Source organism: Danio aesculapii, chromosome 17, assembly GCF_903798145.1.
Source record: "Danio aesculapii chromosome 17, fDanAes4.1, whole genome shotgun sequence".
In the NCBI taxonomy this organism is placed as follows: domain Eukaryota; kingdom Metazoa; phylum Chordata; class Actinopteri; order Cypriniformes; family Danionidae; genus Danio; species Danio aesculapii.
The window spans coordinates 1343840-1362288 of record NC_079451.1 but is presented as its reverse complement, the minus strand read 5'-3'; the positions used below and the strand labels follow the sequence as shown (position 1 = coordinate 1362288).

At 38.3% G+C, this 18449-nt stretch overlaps 1 protein-coding gene across 1 annotated transcript in view; it reads left to right on the top strand.

Moving 5' to 3' along the window:
- The window catches only part of ttll5 (tubulin tyrosine ligase-like family, member 5), a 119418-nt gene that overhangs the window by 61429 nt on the left and 39540 nt on the right, over window positions 1-18449 (top strand). The window contains exons 22-27 of the mRNA XM_056477629.1: window positions 3109-3226; window positions 4977-5123; window positions 7162-7256; window positions 7340-7455; window positions 9512-9991; window positions 11775-11962. Of these exons, the coding sequence (XP_056333604.1) occupies window positions 3109-3226; window positions 4977-5123; window positions 7162-7256; window positions 7340-7455; window positions 9512-9991; window positions 11775-11962 (1144 nt within the window). The remainder of the gene's footprint in view (window positions 1-3108; window positions 3227-4976; window positions 5124-7161; window positions 7257-7339; window positions 7456-9511; window positions 9992-11774; window positions 11963-18449) is intronic.

The window sequence follows — 18449 nt, the reverse complement described above, 5'->3', positions numbered from 1 at the left end:
TTGGCCGCCTAATTGCTGGAGTCAGACTGTCTTTCCTTTGTTTAACATTTTGGACGCAGTTGAAACACCCCCCCTCCCCTTCTTTCACCTTACGCAATACCCCTAGAAAAATATTTAGAGCTGCTCTTTTTCTACGCTGACATTAATGAATATTACATACTCCTGTCCAAAGTGCAATAAAGACTCCAGTTTCCTCTCCGCTTGCGGTCCAAGAGCCTGAATTGTAATTCGAGCAAGGAATTATAATGGCATGTCTGAGTTTGTAGAAATTCCTCTGCGCCTGCCAGGGCCAAGGGAAAGGGACCGGGGCCGTTACAGTACAGTGTAGCATTGTTTACGTGCGACGGCGGCTTTTTCCGAAACATTTCTTGACTTTCCTTGCTTATCTTCTTGTCATACGGAGCATGTGAATAGCTCACGGTTGTTGGAGCAGCGTGGAGGCTTTTCTCACCCTCAGATGTGCTTCTGTTGTTTTGTGTGCTGTAACACGCACAGTATAGTGGTAGCGGTGAGGTGAACAAGTGCGTCATCTGCTCTGCAAAACAACCTACACAGCTTTCTGAATGAGGATGACATGGCGCCCGCAGCTCTGCATCTCAAGTGGGGAATTATAATATTAATGTTTAAGCGGACAGATTAAATGTTCGCCTAAAGAATAACAATGTGCACAAAATAAACACTGTAAATTCTGATTTCACACAGACTTTAAAGGGTCAGCTTGCACAATAATGAAAATTCTGTTATTGATTACCCACCCACATGTAGTTTCTTGTCCGTCTTCAGAGCATACAGTAAATTAAGATATTTCAGATGAAACCGCAGAGCTTCCACATCCTCCATTAACAAATACAGTCTCCAGTAGAGCTGCATGATTCTGGCTAAAATGAGAATCGCAATTTTTTTTTGCTTAAAATAAAGATCAGGATTTCCTCACCATTCTGTAGATGTAAAATAAAGCTTATTCGGCAATTATTAGTTGCCAATTATTACTGTTTTTTCTCAAACATATGGTAAAACAACAATAATAATATTATGTGTAGGTCTACAGGTTTCAATAAATAATTCTATTCTACTTATAATAATTCTGATGTTGAATTAAGCTTGAGATATAGGCCTATGCAACATTATTAGAGCATTTAATTCACTGGTAAAATTAACATTATATAGGCTAGAGTAGTTATTCTGACACTGTAAACATTTATTTTCATGCACAACTCTGTGTTCACTATGAAAGAAAAACAGATCAAATGTTTGCTGTAATCATTACTCTAAAATGCGATATGATTATTTAAATAATGTGCACGCTTTAGGTTTCATTTTCACTGCTAAGTGCTGTTCATACTTCGCGCGCGGCTCTCAAACGATCACTCTGTGCCACAAACCTGTTACTTACAGCCTGTGCAGGTTATGTTCACTAAAGTAGACGTACACACGTCTATCATTAAGTAGGTTGCGCGCCCACCCTCTCTGTGGTAACAGCTTACGGTCAGCAGCTCACGTCACGTGTGATTTCCCGGCTGCGAATACAACATTATATGAAGACAAAAATGACATTTTAGGTGAATTATACCTTATAAATACAGTATGTGACTCTTTCAACATCATTTGGAGGTGTCCATGTCGCTGACCAATGTATGTGAAACAATTAAAGACTCGTGCAGCCGCCTTTGCTTCGCTCCTGAACTTGAAAATATGATTGGCAGAATCGTAGAAATGCTGGATTAAGATCGTCTAGGGGGTCGAATCGAGATCGCCATCTTTTTTTCGATTAATTGCGCAGCTCTAGTCTCGAGACGTTTAAAAAGTCTGAAAAAAAACCTAAAACATTGTCAAAACATTTCATGTTACTTCAGTGGTTCAACTGTAATCAGACGAAGCTCCAAGAACACTTTTGTGCACCAAATAATCTGTAAAATGACTTTGTTCACCTTTCATATTCATCTGCATTAGACTAGGGTTCACAATTTGTACGGACCGCTCATCGATAGCTCCTGTTAAACAAGTAAATATCTGTAAAGTTACCAGAATGACTTTAACAGAACATTAAAAAAATCACTCTTTACACAATCAAGGATATTCACTACATTTTTTCGTAGCAAAGCACCATTCACACATTTATTCCCAAATACAGGTAAATGATGACATTAATAACCAGAAATGCCCTGCATGCACTTGTATTTGTAAACGTTTTTTTTTTTTTACTGTTTATTTTCTTTATTTCAAACATTCACATTCATGCAGCTGTTTTCCTCCCAGAGACAAATCAAAATACTTGCGGAGAAAGATGTCGCAGAATTCCGGTGATTAACTGGTAGCGTTACAACATTTAAAGTCCCCATAAACCGGAAACTGCAACCGTTATTTTTTTTCGCATTGTGACGCAGTGAGAAACGTAATATTACATGACACAACAGTGGGCGTGGCTTGTTTTTTCTACTGCAAGCTGAATAGATGTAGTAGTGTAGTAGATGCGTTTCATTCAGAAAGATGAGGAAAGGGTTTGGGGAGAGTTATTATAACCTAACAGACTCCTCCTCCTGCTCACCATTTCAGTTTGATGCTGTCAAAACTGACAGCTGGAGGGGCGTGGTTATGTGTGTTAGCCACGCCCAATACCTCAGACAGACACAATCTGAGAATTGAACCGAAAACAAACTGGAAGTGCATTTTCAGACTTCAGTTAATGATTACAAGCACAAACAATAGTTTTCCTCTTAATGACATGCACAGATGAATTATTCACCACAATACAAGCAATGTGAGCTAACAACATCACATGGTTAGTTGCAGACTTTAATTCCCCCAAAATTTGCCAGAACACATTCACTGTTTTAAAAGGACTTATTCACACATGATCTCTTTACAGCAATTTATCGGATGTGTGAAACAAAAGCATGTGTGAAACGGGGTAATATCAGTTCCAAAGCAGAGAGCCAATCAGAAAAACTTGGAAGCGGGACAAGCATTGCGAGCTTCTGTTTACAGTAGCAGATTGGCATGACAGCTGTTTAATTTGACAGCTTTTTAAAATCCATTCCTGAGCACCGCAGCTCACTTTCGCAATAATGAATTCTGTATGAATAACACTGATTTGTTTGGCTCCTGCAGTAAAGTTCAAGCCCGCATGGCCTTCTCCTCGTACCTGCACCGCGTTCAGCTGCGTCTGCTGGCTGAGAGCAGAGCGAACAGAAGCCCGGCCTGGACACAGAAGGAGCACGATCAGATGGTAAAGCCTTTTTAGCTTTATATATCTCTCAGTGATGGCTAGGCCCACGCGGATTCTGCAGATTTACGCAAATCTTTAGCCTATCATTGAGTCTATGTGTTTACTAAATGTGTGTACATTTATTTTTATTCAGTTTTTAAATTAGTTTGACTAATATTATTGTGATATAATAATAGTAATATTAAATTTCCATATGATTTATTTACATTACAGTACAGTAAATACATTTACATTACAGTATTACAATACAGTAAATACATTACATCTGTTATATGAGAGACTTGCTTTGTGTTACAATGAAGTGGATCTAATTGAATTTGCATTGTAAACATTAAATAAAAGTTAAAAATGTATTATTTTTATTCCAAATAATAAAGTTTTTAGTTACGATACTCCTAAAATCATTTCGCATAAATCCACAGATTTTTTTTTTTTTACAAAATTCTCCACAGAAATAGCCTAAAATGTCTGCATATTCTGTCTGGGCCTAGTGATGGCTAACACAAGACAGTGAAGCTCTATATTCTGCCATTATTTAATTATAAACTACATTACAAGATCACTGGAGGAGCTCAAACCCAATCTAACCGTAGACGAGAACTGACAAATGTCTAACAGTATTCAAATACAAAAATTCAACAATGAAACGTAAAATAACATGGTCATCATTGTATAAATAATAAATAAATAATAATACCTTTAACTTTTAATGCATTTTTAACTAATAATTTTAGTTTTTATTTTAATCAAATTAATCAATGCATTTATTAAAGGTGCAGTAGGTGATCTGACAAAATGCTAACGGTTTAGCATAATATCTTCGAAACACAGTTCCTCCCCTGCCGTCTAAAGCCATGCCTGCTGAAACACGAGCGCGAACATTAAAGATGACAGAGACCCACTAGATCATGTCATTCGCCAGTTAGAAAACTTTATAGTACTTTATAATACTACAATTCCCAACAAGAAACTGTATTACATCTAGCTTGTTTGCAGTTGTGTAGCAAGAAAACGTTGTCATAATGTGCAATATTTCATGCATGCAAATGATCGATCGCTGCTCTCACTCTCTCACGCACCTTGTCCTAAAGCCACTACTGTATGTTTAGTGGTTGGCTGGCAGCGTGCAGGATTTACACTTATTACTAAGCCATACTTACATGTTATTTCAGAGCGAATATTCAGAGTAGCAGTAAGCAATATAAGGAGCACGTCACATGTTGTCATTGTTCAAAAATGACCCAATGTGAATATAAAAGCAACTTGAGCTCAGTAAAGCAGGCTAAGTGGAATAGCGCTGTTTACTGATGTTTTGTTGTTAAGCTAAATATAAATCTGCATTATCGATGCTGTAAAAGGACCTTATGAAACTGAAAATAGTCACACCAATCTTTCACAGGGAGATTTTAGATGCTGAACAACACTTCTGTGCATATAACCCATTCAGTTTTAGTTTTATTCCTCACCCAGAATATAAAAATACATATAAATACATTTAGATCATTTACTTTAATCAATACTATTGGAATGTGAAGAGACTTTCAACCGGAACAACAACACGTGTTTCTGAAGACAATCAGACGATCATTAATAAACATCTAATTTAGCGATTTTGGTGAATACACGCATTGCGATATATTGTTCAGCCCTAATTAATAGCATATTAGTAGTTTATTAGTGTATCGAGGTGTAAGTTGTTTCATTGATTTAAGTGTGATCTGCATCTTTGTGTGTGTGTGTGTGTGCGCAGGAGCTGGTTGTGCGTTTTCTGAAGCGAGCGAGCAGTAATCTGCATCAGGGCATGAGTGTGAAGGAGCCCAGTCTTCATCTGTGTCTGCAGGAGCGCCAACATATCCTCTCACAGCAGCTCGAAAGCTTTATCCAGCTCTACGACCAGGTCTGACCACTTTCTTTCTGCAACTTTCTCTATTTCGGTGGAGGTTTACCATTTAAAGTTCCTGCGAGGTCCTGTGAAATGTGCATTTGTTTATTCGAAGTTTGACGTAATCTCAACTGAAGCATGAAAAAGAGGGGTGGGGCATAAATCAGCCCCTCCCTTTTATCAAAATCAGCCAATGGTGATTTGATTTGATCAGCGCTCTGCCAGTGAGAGTAGTTGAGCTCAAGTCTATCAAATGAAAAGCCAATGAGAAGAAGAGGCGGGGCTTGTCAGAAACTAGAGAGCATTTGATTGGTCAGAAGATTTGATGAGAAATTGAAGTATGAGGTGACGTCAAAAAAATCAGATGCATTTATGCAGGAGTGACAAAGAAATGCAAGATTTTAATGTTTATATCAAGTTTATATCTTCTAAATGTGACTTTTGTCACTGTTTTTGGAGCACACTTGATTATAAATATCCTAAACAGACTGATTAGGGTTAGGTGATGTCGACCTATTTGGCATTGTATGTCTAATGTGAAACTTCGTGATGGATAATGGCATCGTCGTCGTAGGTGGCGGTGAATTTATTATTTATGAATAATTAATGAATTCATAAGGAATAAATTATTTGTAGCCTACCGTTTCAACTACATAACCCACATGGTCTTTGTTTAACCCATAACCAAATCATAAATAAATAAAGAGAAGTTACACTCAAATAACCACCGATCAATCTCTTTTTTTCCGCGGGACTCTGGCATGAATAGGCAGAGTGACCTGTGTCGTTATAATGGCGTCCACAAACAAGGTGCACAACCAAGAGGAACCAACCAACAGTATCTGAGGTTTACACTAAAATGACTAAGGACAAGCGTGAAAGGGAAAGACTGAAGCAGTGCACTGACGCTGTGACACGTTACCTGATAGATTCAAAAGACCGAAGAGTTGTTCGATAGAGACAAGAGTAATTAAATATCACGTTTAACAACTATAGAGAGACGCCATCCAGCGGTACATCCTTCTCGTCCGTCTGACGTGAACTGCTCTCTGGGGCTTTGTGCTCAAAGCACCCGCTGACTGCCTGGAGCTCAGACGTGTGCATATGCTAGAGTGCATTACAAAGTGTGTGTGGTCACGTGATGTGCGTTTTCAGTGGGTATAGCGTGGATGGAGATCTCTTTAGTAATGCTAAGTGAAACGCCAGTGTGGATCATTTTCGTTCTAAAATGCCATTTTAAAACTAAGACGTATTAGCGTAAACGGGGCTTCAGTGTGTATTTTTCGCAAGCGGGCTGCTGCTGCGACGAAGCGGGGTGGAGTATCGCGATGCCAGCTTAGCATCATGATGTCTATTGGCCAACATCTCTCACAACCAAACACACATGAGAAGTGACATGAAAACGTAGTTTATCTTCTGTTATCAACTACATAATGAGAAGGAAGCCTTTAGTAGAGTAGAAAATGGACTTATTTTGCTCTGTTGAAGGGAATTAGCAATTTCTCCTCTTCTTTTTTTCTTTATTGACCCGGTTTTAGTATTGCTCAGATGGCACGTCTAACAGACACGGGTGCTCCTGTCAAATTTACACTAGTTTTTCATCCATTTCTTGGGTCCAAATAGACTGAAAATGAACTGTTTTAACTTCTCCCCAACCTCCCGCTGGCCTGCAGAGACCCACACTAGTGGATGCTGCTCTCTCATTGGCTGTAAGTGATCGCTGATGTTATTTTCAATCAGAACACATTTCACAGCATGATCTGAATCGCCGACAGCTCCAGATATTTAGCATGTCAAATATCTCACGGGTGTCAGCAACTCATCAGTGATTCTCTCAGATGGCGTCTTTGATAGTTCACACTGTGCGATTGTTTCTCAGGTGAACGAGCACCGATTCGCCTGTGATTTCAGACATTTGTCTGCGATTTCTCAAAACCTGTCGGCGAGTCAAAATCAGGGCTAAAATCATGATGTCTGCCCTCTGCATTAGTGTAAACAAGGCCTAAAATAAAGCAAAAGCAATGCATGACCTGTCTTTTTTAACCACTCTCAGGAAACCAAGCAAATGGTGGAGAGTTTGGAGAAAATCGCAGATGAAGATCGCTGCATCAACTCCACTGTTTTCCAGGAGTTCATTCTGGAGGCCAGGTTGGTGTTTTCACTTCATGAGTACAGACGAGGAGAAAGCTTTCTCAGCGGACGTCTCTCTCTTTTTTTTCTTCTGATTTCAGCGAAAGCGACCTGGAGGAAGTGCTGACCTTCTACACGCAGAAGAACAAGTCGGCCAGTGTGTTTCTGGGCACAAAGTGTCACCGAGTCAAGAAGAGCAGCGAGGAGAAGCCAGAGAGTGAGTAATGAAATGAAAGAGGACACAAAACATGCCAGAAAAGAGCTTTGAGCAACAGAGGCTGCTTTTAAAGGGATAGTTGACCTAAAAATTAAACATCGTCATCATTTACTTACTGTACAGTAAATGCCTTACAGTGTGCTTACCTGTAAAGTTTGAGATGAGTGGATGATTTATTTCTAAATATTAGAGATATTACTTCCTTATTACTTATTTCTTACTTACTCATTACTTATTACTTGCGTATAACTTACTTATTACTTATTTATTTTAGATTAGATTAGATTCAATTTATTGTCATCACACATGTACAAGTACAAGGCAAGGAAATGCAGGTAATTCCTTACTTATTACATGTTACTTATTACATATTACTTACTAACATATTACCTACTTATTGCTTACTTATTACTTACTATTTACTTATTATGCATTGTTACTTTTTACTCACTTGAAACTTATTACTTATTCCTTATTACTGATTTATTCCTTACATATTACTTATTACATAAAAATTACTTACTTATTACCTATTTATTGCTTACTTAATACTGTTTACTTGTTACTTTTACTTATTACTTACTTGATATTACTTAATACATATTACTTGCATATTACTTGTTACCTACTTATTGCTTACTTACTGTTTACTTATTACTTACCTTAATTACTTATTACCTATTACTTAATAATTGCTTTCTTATTTCTTATTACTTACTATTTACTTCTTACTTATTGCTTGTTACTTTTTTACTTAATGCTTACTACTTCTTATCACTTATTTTGTACTTATTTCGTACTTCTTATTACGGTTTACTTATTACTTACTTATTATGCACTTACTACTTCTTACTCTTACTTATTACTAGGGCCAGACGGAATCTGCGGACATTTTTTGCTATTTCTGCGCAGAATTTTAGTAAAAATCTGCAGATTTCTGCTGAATTATTTTGGGAGTATCATAACTAAAACCTTAATATATGAAATAAAAGTAATACCTTTTAAACTTTTATATTAATGTTTAAAATGCAAATCCAATTAGATTCACTTTATTTGGTAAACAAAGCAAGTCTCTCATAAAATATCTCTACTAAAAGACAGAAACTATTAATGTACAAACTGCACTGTACATAAATCAGATCAACATTTTCATTTTAGTCAATAATGTTACTGTAATTAATTTAAAAACTGAATAAATATAGATTTACACACATTTACACAAGTAAATAAACAGAATTAATGATGGGCTAAAAATCTGCAGAAATCTGCGGTGTGGGCCTACTTATTACTTTTTACTTCTTCCTTACTTATTTACTTACTACATTATTACTTAACTATTACTTGTTAGTTTGTTCTGTAGGGACTGATTCTGGGAGTCACGATTTGATTCTAAAACAGTTTTTGACTATATTCTTATAGTATTTAAGATAATTAAAGAGTCGTGAAACGCTGAAACATATTTTTGAGAAGTTGACAGATACATACAGTTGAAGGCCCTCCTGTGAAACTTACTTTCTTTTTCAGATATTTCCCAGATGATGTTGAACAGATTCAGGAATTTCTCACAGTATTTCCTCTAATATTTTTTCCTCTGGAGAAAGTCTTATTTGTTTTATTTTGGCTAGAATAAAAGCAGTTTTTAATTGTTTTAAACCCATTTTAAGGTCAATATTATTCGCCCCCTTTAGCTATATTAGTTTTGGATTGTCTCCAGAACAAACCACTGTTATACAATGACTTGCCTAATTACCCTAACTTTACCCTAATTAACCTAGTTAATGTCCCTTTAAGCTGAATACTAGTATACTGAAGAATATCTAGTCTAATATTATGTGCTGTCATCATGACAAAGGGAAAAGAAATCAGTTATTAAAAATGAGTTATTAAAACTATTATGTTTAGAAACATGTTGAAAAAGTCGTCTCTCTGTTAAACAGAAATTGGGGATCAGAATATACAGCAAGGGCTAATAATTCAGATTTCAGCTGTATGTTTATGTTGGTCTGTTTTTATGACGCAGTAATGATGGGCTGATAATTCTCTTTCTCTCTCTTAGCTGCACGTGTTAACAGAGGCACATCTGGAGGTGTGGAGAATACAGCCACAAACAGCAAAACCCAAAACGCAGACAGTAAAACAGCAACTCCAGCAGGAGACCAGCGCCAAAATCATCCAGCCAGCACTGAAAACTGTGCTGCAGCTAAAAATACCGGCAAAATCAAGTGCATCTCGTTGCGAAATCCCACCCAAAGTGGAGACTGCAGCGGGAATGAAGTGCCAGCCATTGAGACAGAAGACATAACCACTGAAATAAAACCTGCTGTCAGAAACAAGAAAGCGCAGCTAAAAACAGCATACAGCGCAGCTCTGGAGTGTGAACACATCATTTTACAGCACGCCGTCCCTCCAGAACCGCCACCGTACCTCCAGCCACCTCCACACCCGCTGGCCAACACCAGCACGTGGGCTTCTGCTAAACACACCCCTCCATTCATCTCCATCCAGAGACCCTCACGGCCGTCGTCTGCAGGACACGGTAATCTCAGTTTAATCCTTATTTGATTTGATTGAAATCTTTTGACCAATCAAATGCTCTCTAGTCTCTGACATGCTCCGCCCCCTTCTTCCCATTGGCTTTTCATCTGATGCGCTTAAGCTCGACCACTCTCACTTGCAGAGCGGTGATCAAAACAAAACCCTATTGGCTATTTTTAAAAAGGGGAGGAGCTACTCTATGCCCCGCCCTCTCTTCATATTTCAGTTGGTGGTAAATCCATCTGTAATTAATTTCTGTAATTGTAAATTGTAAATACACTCTTGTATTTATTTTTTGATGCAAGTACACAGTAGTTAAGGACACTTAATATAAAGTGGGATTGAAAATAGTCACATCAACCTAAATAGTAGGGGTGTCAAAATGAATTGTTTCTTCGGTGCACCGCGGTGCAGACGCGGACAATTCAGGATCGGTTCAGTAATAATCATAACCGGTTATTATGTACTGACGTCATTAATCTCATATGCGCTCTGTCACTGTAGCTTACTATGGCGAGGGAGGCGAGTGCGAGTGTTTACAGCACCCAACTACTTAAAAACAGAGAAACTGTGCACAATTTCACTGCGTGTGTGTTTGCTGGACAGTCTTTCACTGACACTTACAGCAGAAACCCTTATTTCACTGCGGTTGAGAGGAATTGAGGGTAAACTCCATCTCTCTCTCTCTGTCTCTCACTGTGGCCTCTTTGACCGGCTGCGTGACTTTCCCTTCTCTCAGTTACAGCTATACTTCTGGATACAGACACGAGCGCGTGAGTTTTCTCCACTGCGTCTATCATGGATCAGCTGTGATCACCGCTGCAGTGTTGCCAGATGTAGCTGACTGATTCCAGCCCAAAAACTATCCAAAACCCGCCGAAATGCCTATCCAAAACCGCCCAATCTGGCAACACTGTGCCGCTGCAGTTTATCAGCGTTACTCATCGGTGAACAGCGCCTGTGAATAAAATATATAATTGTGTATTTAAAGCATCGTCGATGTACCAAGATATCGAATTGAACTGAATCGATGGCATGATAATCATAACCGAACCGTGAGACCAGTGTAGGTTCACACCTCTACTAAATAGGTCAACATTCACTAATGCATTATTAATATCCAAAAGCATGTTCGTTAACATGAGTTAATGCAGCGTCAGTGAACATGGACTAACGATCAGCGACTGTATTTTCATTAACTAACATTTACAAACACTGGAGTAAATGTATTGTTCATTGGGTAACACTTTATTTTAACTCACAGTTCATGGTGTTAGCAAACCATTAACTAACACTACTAGCTGAATTAACTACTAATTAGCTGTTTATTTATAGTTAGTATGGTAGAAGTTTATGAATAAATGCATTAGCTAACGTTAACTAATACATTCACTCCTTTTCCTTTGGGTTAGTCCCTTTATTTATCAGGGGTCACCACAGCGGAATGAACCGCCAACTATTCCAGCATGTTTTACCCAGCGGATGCCCTTCCACCTGCAACCCAGTGCTGGGAAACACCCAAACACACTCATTCTCTCACACACACACTCATACACTACGGCCAATTTAGTTCATCAATTCCCCTATAGCGCATGTGTTTGGACTGTGGGGGAAACCGGAGCACCCGGAGAGAAACCCACACCAACATGGGGAGAACATGCAAACTCCACACAGAAATACCAACTGACCCAGCCGGGACTCGAACCAGCGACCTTCTTGCTGTGAGGCCACAGTGCCTCGGTTGTCTCTGTAGGATTCAGTGTGACCTGTGCTCTGTCCCGCAGTGACTCACAGCTCCAGCGGCAGTAAGTTGAGGCCTGGGTCAGCCGGTGTTGTCAAGGAGACGGACTCTCTGACGACCCAGGCTCAGTCCAACCAGCAGGCCATCGTGTCTGCTCTGAGGAAACTGGTGGAGAAGCAGACGGCGCGTCAGTACAGCACATCCAGCCACATCAGCCTGCTCACACAACACGTGAGTACACACACACACACACACCCCTGCAGACATACACACACACACACTACAAGAGGCCCAAATGCAATGTGTGAAGTCTGAAAGTGTGATGGAGCCTGTGTGTGTGCGCACATGTGTGTCTGTATGTGTGTATGTGTTTGTGCATGTGTATATGTGTGTGTGTGGAGCGCTGCTTTGTGTGTGTGTGTGTGTGTGTGTGTGTGTGTATAGCCATGGTCTCTGTGTGTGTTTGTGTGTGTGTGTGTGTTTGTAGCAATGGTCTCTGTGTGTGTGTGTGTGTGTGTGTGTGTGTGTAGCGATGGTCTCTGTGTGTGTGTTTGTGTGTGTGTGTGTGTGTGTGTGTGTGTGTGTAGCGCTGCTCTGTGTGTGTGTGGAGTGTGTGGGTGTGTGTAGCACTGGTCTCTGTGTGTGTGTGTGTGTGTGTGTTTGTGTGTATGTGTGTGTGTATGTATGCATATGTGTGTGTGTGTGCGTGTGTAGGTGTGTGTGTGTGTGTGTGTGTGTAGGTGTGTGTATAGCGCTGCTCTCTCTCTGTGTGTGGTCTCATTATCAGATGCTGCACAGGAGTGTGTGTGTGTGTGTTTCTCCTCCTGGCGTTGAGCTGGCAGTCAGAGAGCTCTGTCTTATAAATAAAGAGTGTTTGACACACCGGCAGGTCTGAGATCAGCTCGTGCAGTACCTGCTCCTCCACCAGACCACACAGACTCCCCGCTAATGCTAATGTGTGTTACCGGAGAGCGTGTTTACTCTAGTGTAGTGTGCGTCGGCTCATGTCACGCGCGGGGAGACTTTCCTCCTCAGTCCACAGATGAACAGCTTGAACAAATACATGAGCGCTGTGTGTGCTGGCAGAATCAGCCGTCTGCGCCGCGTGGAAATAGATTCTGTGTTTAATGAGAGGGTCTATTTGCTGAATTCACCGACTCGTGTGTTTTATATCTGAACGCAGGCAGTGGAACGGGTTGCTAATCGGCAATAGCTTTCTCTTGATTCCGATAGTGTTGTCTCGATACTGGAATTCGGTACCAATCGGTAATGAAACTTTAAAAGCGTCCATTTCCCATGAACATTTGAGCGCGTTCTTAAACAGCGCTGATTTACCATTGTGTTCACGTGCTCAACAGAAATGACTGTGATTGGCTGTGAAGGTCATTAGTTCACCAAACTCACCGCTGTTTACTGATAGTAACCACAGATAGAGGGACACTGGAGCGTTTTAAAGCCTCCATTCATCAGCGGATCGCTCGTATGTCAGCTTATAGACAGCTGATCGACGTGACTCTGAAACGCTCCAGTGTCCCTGTATCTGTTGTTACACTCAGTAAAGTAGTACTACACTTTGCCTCTATTGTGGAAATCCTGTCAGTCAGAGTAACTGTTAGCCGCAAGGGAGTAGCGGACGTTTTAAAAGTGGGAGGGGTCAGCTGTATGACATCATACATTCATATAATTATAAATCCCCTTTTTCTAAATGGTCTGTCTCTAAAAGTGAGGGGACGTATCCCCCCCCCCCCCCCCCCTTTAGTTTGAGCCTGAATCAGACATGAAATTAACAGGACACCGCTGAATCTCACGCCTGCTCTCTAAAATAACAGCTGACAAGTGTCTTTCTTATATATTCAGGTTATAAGCATGTGTAAGTAATATGAAACGTTCACGTTATTTGAGATGCACGGAAATCAGTGCTGGTGAAGATTGTGGGTGTTTTCAGGGGGTTGACAGATAAATATGAATTTGTAGCTAAATCGTTAGCGGTGCCAAACAGCATTTCACGTTGTCTACGTTCTTGTTTACATCCTTGCTACAATATACCGTTAACGCTGGACACTCTGCATGTAATAGATCAATTTGAACAAATAAAAATACTTACAGGTTGTGGCTCAGATTTTACACCACAACTGTTAAATCTGGGCCTGTATAAAATGTTTATTTTATTGTATTACATAAGAATATGTCGTTTACAAAACCTGTTTTAGCCTTAAATTGACAGAAAATCAAAGCTGAATATCTGAACAAATTATATTCCAAATTTAAACGTGCTATTTCCAAAAATTAGTCGCAGTACCAAACACGACCACCAGTTTCCATTTGCGACCATATAAGGTCACCCCTACGTTTTAAGGAACATTAATTGTATTTTTTATTTTTATTTTTTTGACATTATTTGTAAAGTAGACAAACAATTCTAATATAGTTCAGGAAATTTGGTTGTAAAAAAACATCTAAAACAGATCAAAAAATCTATTTTACATGTGGATTGCATTAGCAAAGGAATGATTTACTACTCTGATGAGTATCATTGTTGCAATTTTATAAACAACTCAGTGATATCTACTAAAAATCAGTCACTAGATATGAAAACTACCTGTTTTAAGCTTTCAAATGATATATAGTTTGTCATGATGGCATGATGGAACTACAATGTTATGGATTAAGTCAATCTATTTTACATGTGGATTGCTTTAGCGAAGTAATGTTTTACGACTCTGAGTATCCTTGATTTAGGTTAATAAGTAACTGTTGCTCAGTAATATCTAATAAAATCAGTCACTAGATGTGAAAACTACCTATTTTAAGCTTTCAAATGGTATATAGTTTGTCATGATGAATTTATGTTTAAACTGTAATATTATGGTTTAAAAATGTAATCGTAAATGGTCCAACAGGTTGTAGCATGACAGTAAATGTGTTTTATTCTGTTATTCTTTCTATACGTAATAAAAAAACAGTGGTAAAATTTCTATTCAGAAGACTACTCTTACCCTAACCTAGCCGTAGTACCAAACATGACCACTAGTTTGCTTTGGCGACCATATAACTGCACCCCCTACATTTAGAGGATTGTGAATCGTATTTTTTCAGATTTTTGGCAATATTTGTAAAGTAGACATCAAATTCTAAAGTAGTATGGGACATTTGGTGGTATTTGATTTGAATTTATCCACTAGAAACATCTAAAAACAGAAAGAAAATCTATTTTACATGTGGATTGCTTTAGCGAAGTAATGTTTTACAACTCTGAGTATCCTTGTTCCAAGTTAATAAATAACTGTTGCTCAGTAATATCTATCAAAAATCAGTCACTAGAAATGCAAACTACCTATTTTAAGCTTTCGAATGATATATAGTTTGTCACGATGGCTTTATGTTTAAACTATTATATTATGGATTAAAAATGTAACTGTAAATAGTCCCACGTGTTGTTTGGTGAGAGTAAATGTGTTTTTATCGGTTATTCTTCAAAACAGTGAAACAAACAGAGGTAATATTTGTATGTAGAAGTCTTAGGCCTTTCTAATGATATATAGATTATCATGATTAGATTAGGATTTAATTACAAATAAGTAAAGTAAATTTAAGCGTCCGGTGACAGTTTAGGGGTTAATCGAAAAAAAAAACCATTATTTGCTAAAATAGAATATCTAAAAAGCATATTTCAGGAAAGTTTTAGTTTAGTTTAACTTAATGTACTAAAATGACCAACTCTAAAGATAAAAATATAACTATATATACATAAAAGTAATAAAATGGTAGCAAAAAGCAACAAAAATACCTCAAAAACAATAAAAACTACAGTAGTAGCTAAAAATGCAGGGTTCCACATAATTCATTCAGGTTGTCCCAACACACATCAATGAAGTGAACTTAAATTTAACTTAAATTTTACCTAAAACAATTAAGTTGTCCCAAAGAAATCTAAAAAATGTATCTCATTTTACGTCAGTAGATTAAACAAGTCTCAAAATCATTTATTTTGAGCGTATTATTGGAGGAATTTCAGCGTATGAACAGTACAGCAGTCATGTATAGCGCTGCTTTGTGCCAGGTGTCCACATGTGGCCTTTCATAAAGTACTTTTTTCGGCTTTAGCACGGATCATTTGCGCAAACCATCATCATCATAACCCAACATAACATTTTTGTTCACCTCGCACCATTTACTGTAGCCCCAAATATAGATACAGTATAACACTGCGATATTCAGAGCGCTCACAGCTTCAGCCTGTTCTGCTGAGGGGAATCACATCATTCACTCGCCATCACTGCTAATCATTATTAGAAAACATTTTACCGCAAACCATTTTTAAATTGGTATTTATTTAGCCATATTTAATGACTTGCTCGGGCTAAAAAGGTAGAAAGAGAAACATGAGTCACTTTACAAACAGGAAATTTAGGGGAAATTGTGTTTGTTTTCTCTCTGACAAAATTTGCAACCCAAAGCATCCCAAATGAGGGGCCGGAGAGATATGACTTGCAATATAAATGATGGCACAACAGCATATAAGAGCCCATATGTTGTATTTTTGCTCTTTAAGACACCCATGTTGGCTTTTTGTACATTTAAAAGTTAATGGTGCTATATTTTGAAACTATATAGCATCACTGCATTGTACAATAGGCCTTTTTTCAAGCATATTCAAATGTTGTATTACGAAGCACAACAAAATCTGTGTATTGCTCAAGTAGGCTTCTTCTACATTTAAACACGCTCTTATGTTATGTTTTGAACTGCATAACAATTATGGATGAAACGATTATAGATTTTGGTTGTATGATTATAGTCAGAGAAATAATCACGGCTTCACGGTTATCACGATAAATATGCATTCATTAATTTCAAAACACTACCAGTAGGTAAAATCACATGAAAACTGCTTTAAATTTATTATTATTAAAGTGTTGTTTATTGCTGCTCAGTAACCAACTAATACAGCACTAAATAATAATAAAAAACAAACAATAGTCCATTTCTCTCTTTGGACTTTAAAAATAAATGAGAAATGTTTCAGATTTAAACATGAGTGATCATTTTACAATGAAAATAAATGACAATAAATGAATAAAAATAAGAATAGTATTTGTCAAATGCTAATTTAAGCTATATATTAGCTAAGTATTTAAATGAACTGTTATTATCATCCGCGTTCATCCATACATAATCATTTTAATAATTCGTAATAATTCGTCTTTTGTTTACATTGCACTGAAAACCATGCACAACTCCCACGTAAACTACTGCGTGAGATGTTTTCAACTGGGTGCACCTGGAATGGAAAGCACGAGAGCATCACGCCAGTCATCGTGTGCGCTTCGCTCCCATTTGCGTGTGGAAATGACTCGATATGTGAACAGCCTACTGCTATTGTTCATCCAGTGTGCGTGCGTATTAGCCTCAGTGTATAAGCTTGGAACTTGAAACTAGCGCACCGTTGGCATTGTTTGGTTTCGTTCTGTGCAACAGAAACGCGGTGTTGAGAAGCCTTTATGATAAATTAACCATGATGAAGTAAAGCGCGGTTAATAGTGACATCAGCTAATCGCTGCATCCCTAATAACAATATCAGTGCATTGTAAGGCCTTTTCAGCAAACATATCCAAATGTTTTCGCCTTCCCACGCCACTCGCTTAATGTCACGTGACTCGCACTCTGCGCAGCCTTCAACTGCAGATCGTGCTGTATTGAACAGATACACGTCAAGTCATAACTATAGCGGCCGTTTTGAAGTTGCTATGAAGGAATTAAGTTAAATTATTAGTTTTTACAAATTTAAGAGGATTGAACATAAAAAATTAAGTTGTCCAAAATAAAAGAATTGTGTTGTTTCAACTGTTTTTTTGTTGTTGATTTTGAGGCTTAATTTGGCCACAACGTTCTCTCTGTTTCAGCAAATGGAATGATCTTTGGTGACAAATCTTATTTTGACTCATATTTTGGGAAAATGCTGTGAAAATAATACACTCTGGGCAAATTGACTACCCTTTCGTTATGTTGGGGGCTGTTTATGCCCCATTGACTTCCATTATAATCACATTTTATGATTGCAAGCCATGACAGCATATAATCATGCATTCTTGACTGTTGCATGGTGGTTTTCCCTGATAGGAAGAGGTAACATTTTATTTATTACTGTTGATCATCAGCTGAAGTGGAAAAAAGCGGGGTTTCTGGGTTCACATTTTACAAATTACGCATTTACCTCTTACCAATAAGGATAACCAGCAACAATCAAGAATGGATGACTATATGCTGTCATAGCTTTGCAATAAATAAATGTAGTTATAATGGAAGTCAATGATGCTAAAACATCCACCAAAATACGAAAAGGTTGTAAAAGTGAACAGTACACAAGGGTTAACTATTGAATTAGTTATATTTAGCCTTATCAGCAACAGTAGCGAGGGCCGAATCCCCCTCTAGATGAAACTCTAGACCCGCGGCTGCGTCGAGGCTTCATATCTGTTGACAGGACAGCGGATCATGAGCTCAAATCTGCCTTGTTTCAAAATAAACTTCTTGTGCCTTCATTTAAACACCTGCCCCTGAGGAATGTCTGACATTTCCCGCTCGCACTTAAACAAACAGATGAGTGCAGAAACATCTTTCATCCGCAGGTCAAGCTTTTCAGGGTCACTCGGCTTTCAGGTCATTCTGGATCACATGGAAAAACGCTCGTGTTCATACATCTAGGCTACTTGCACAC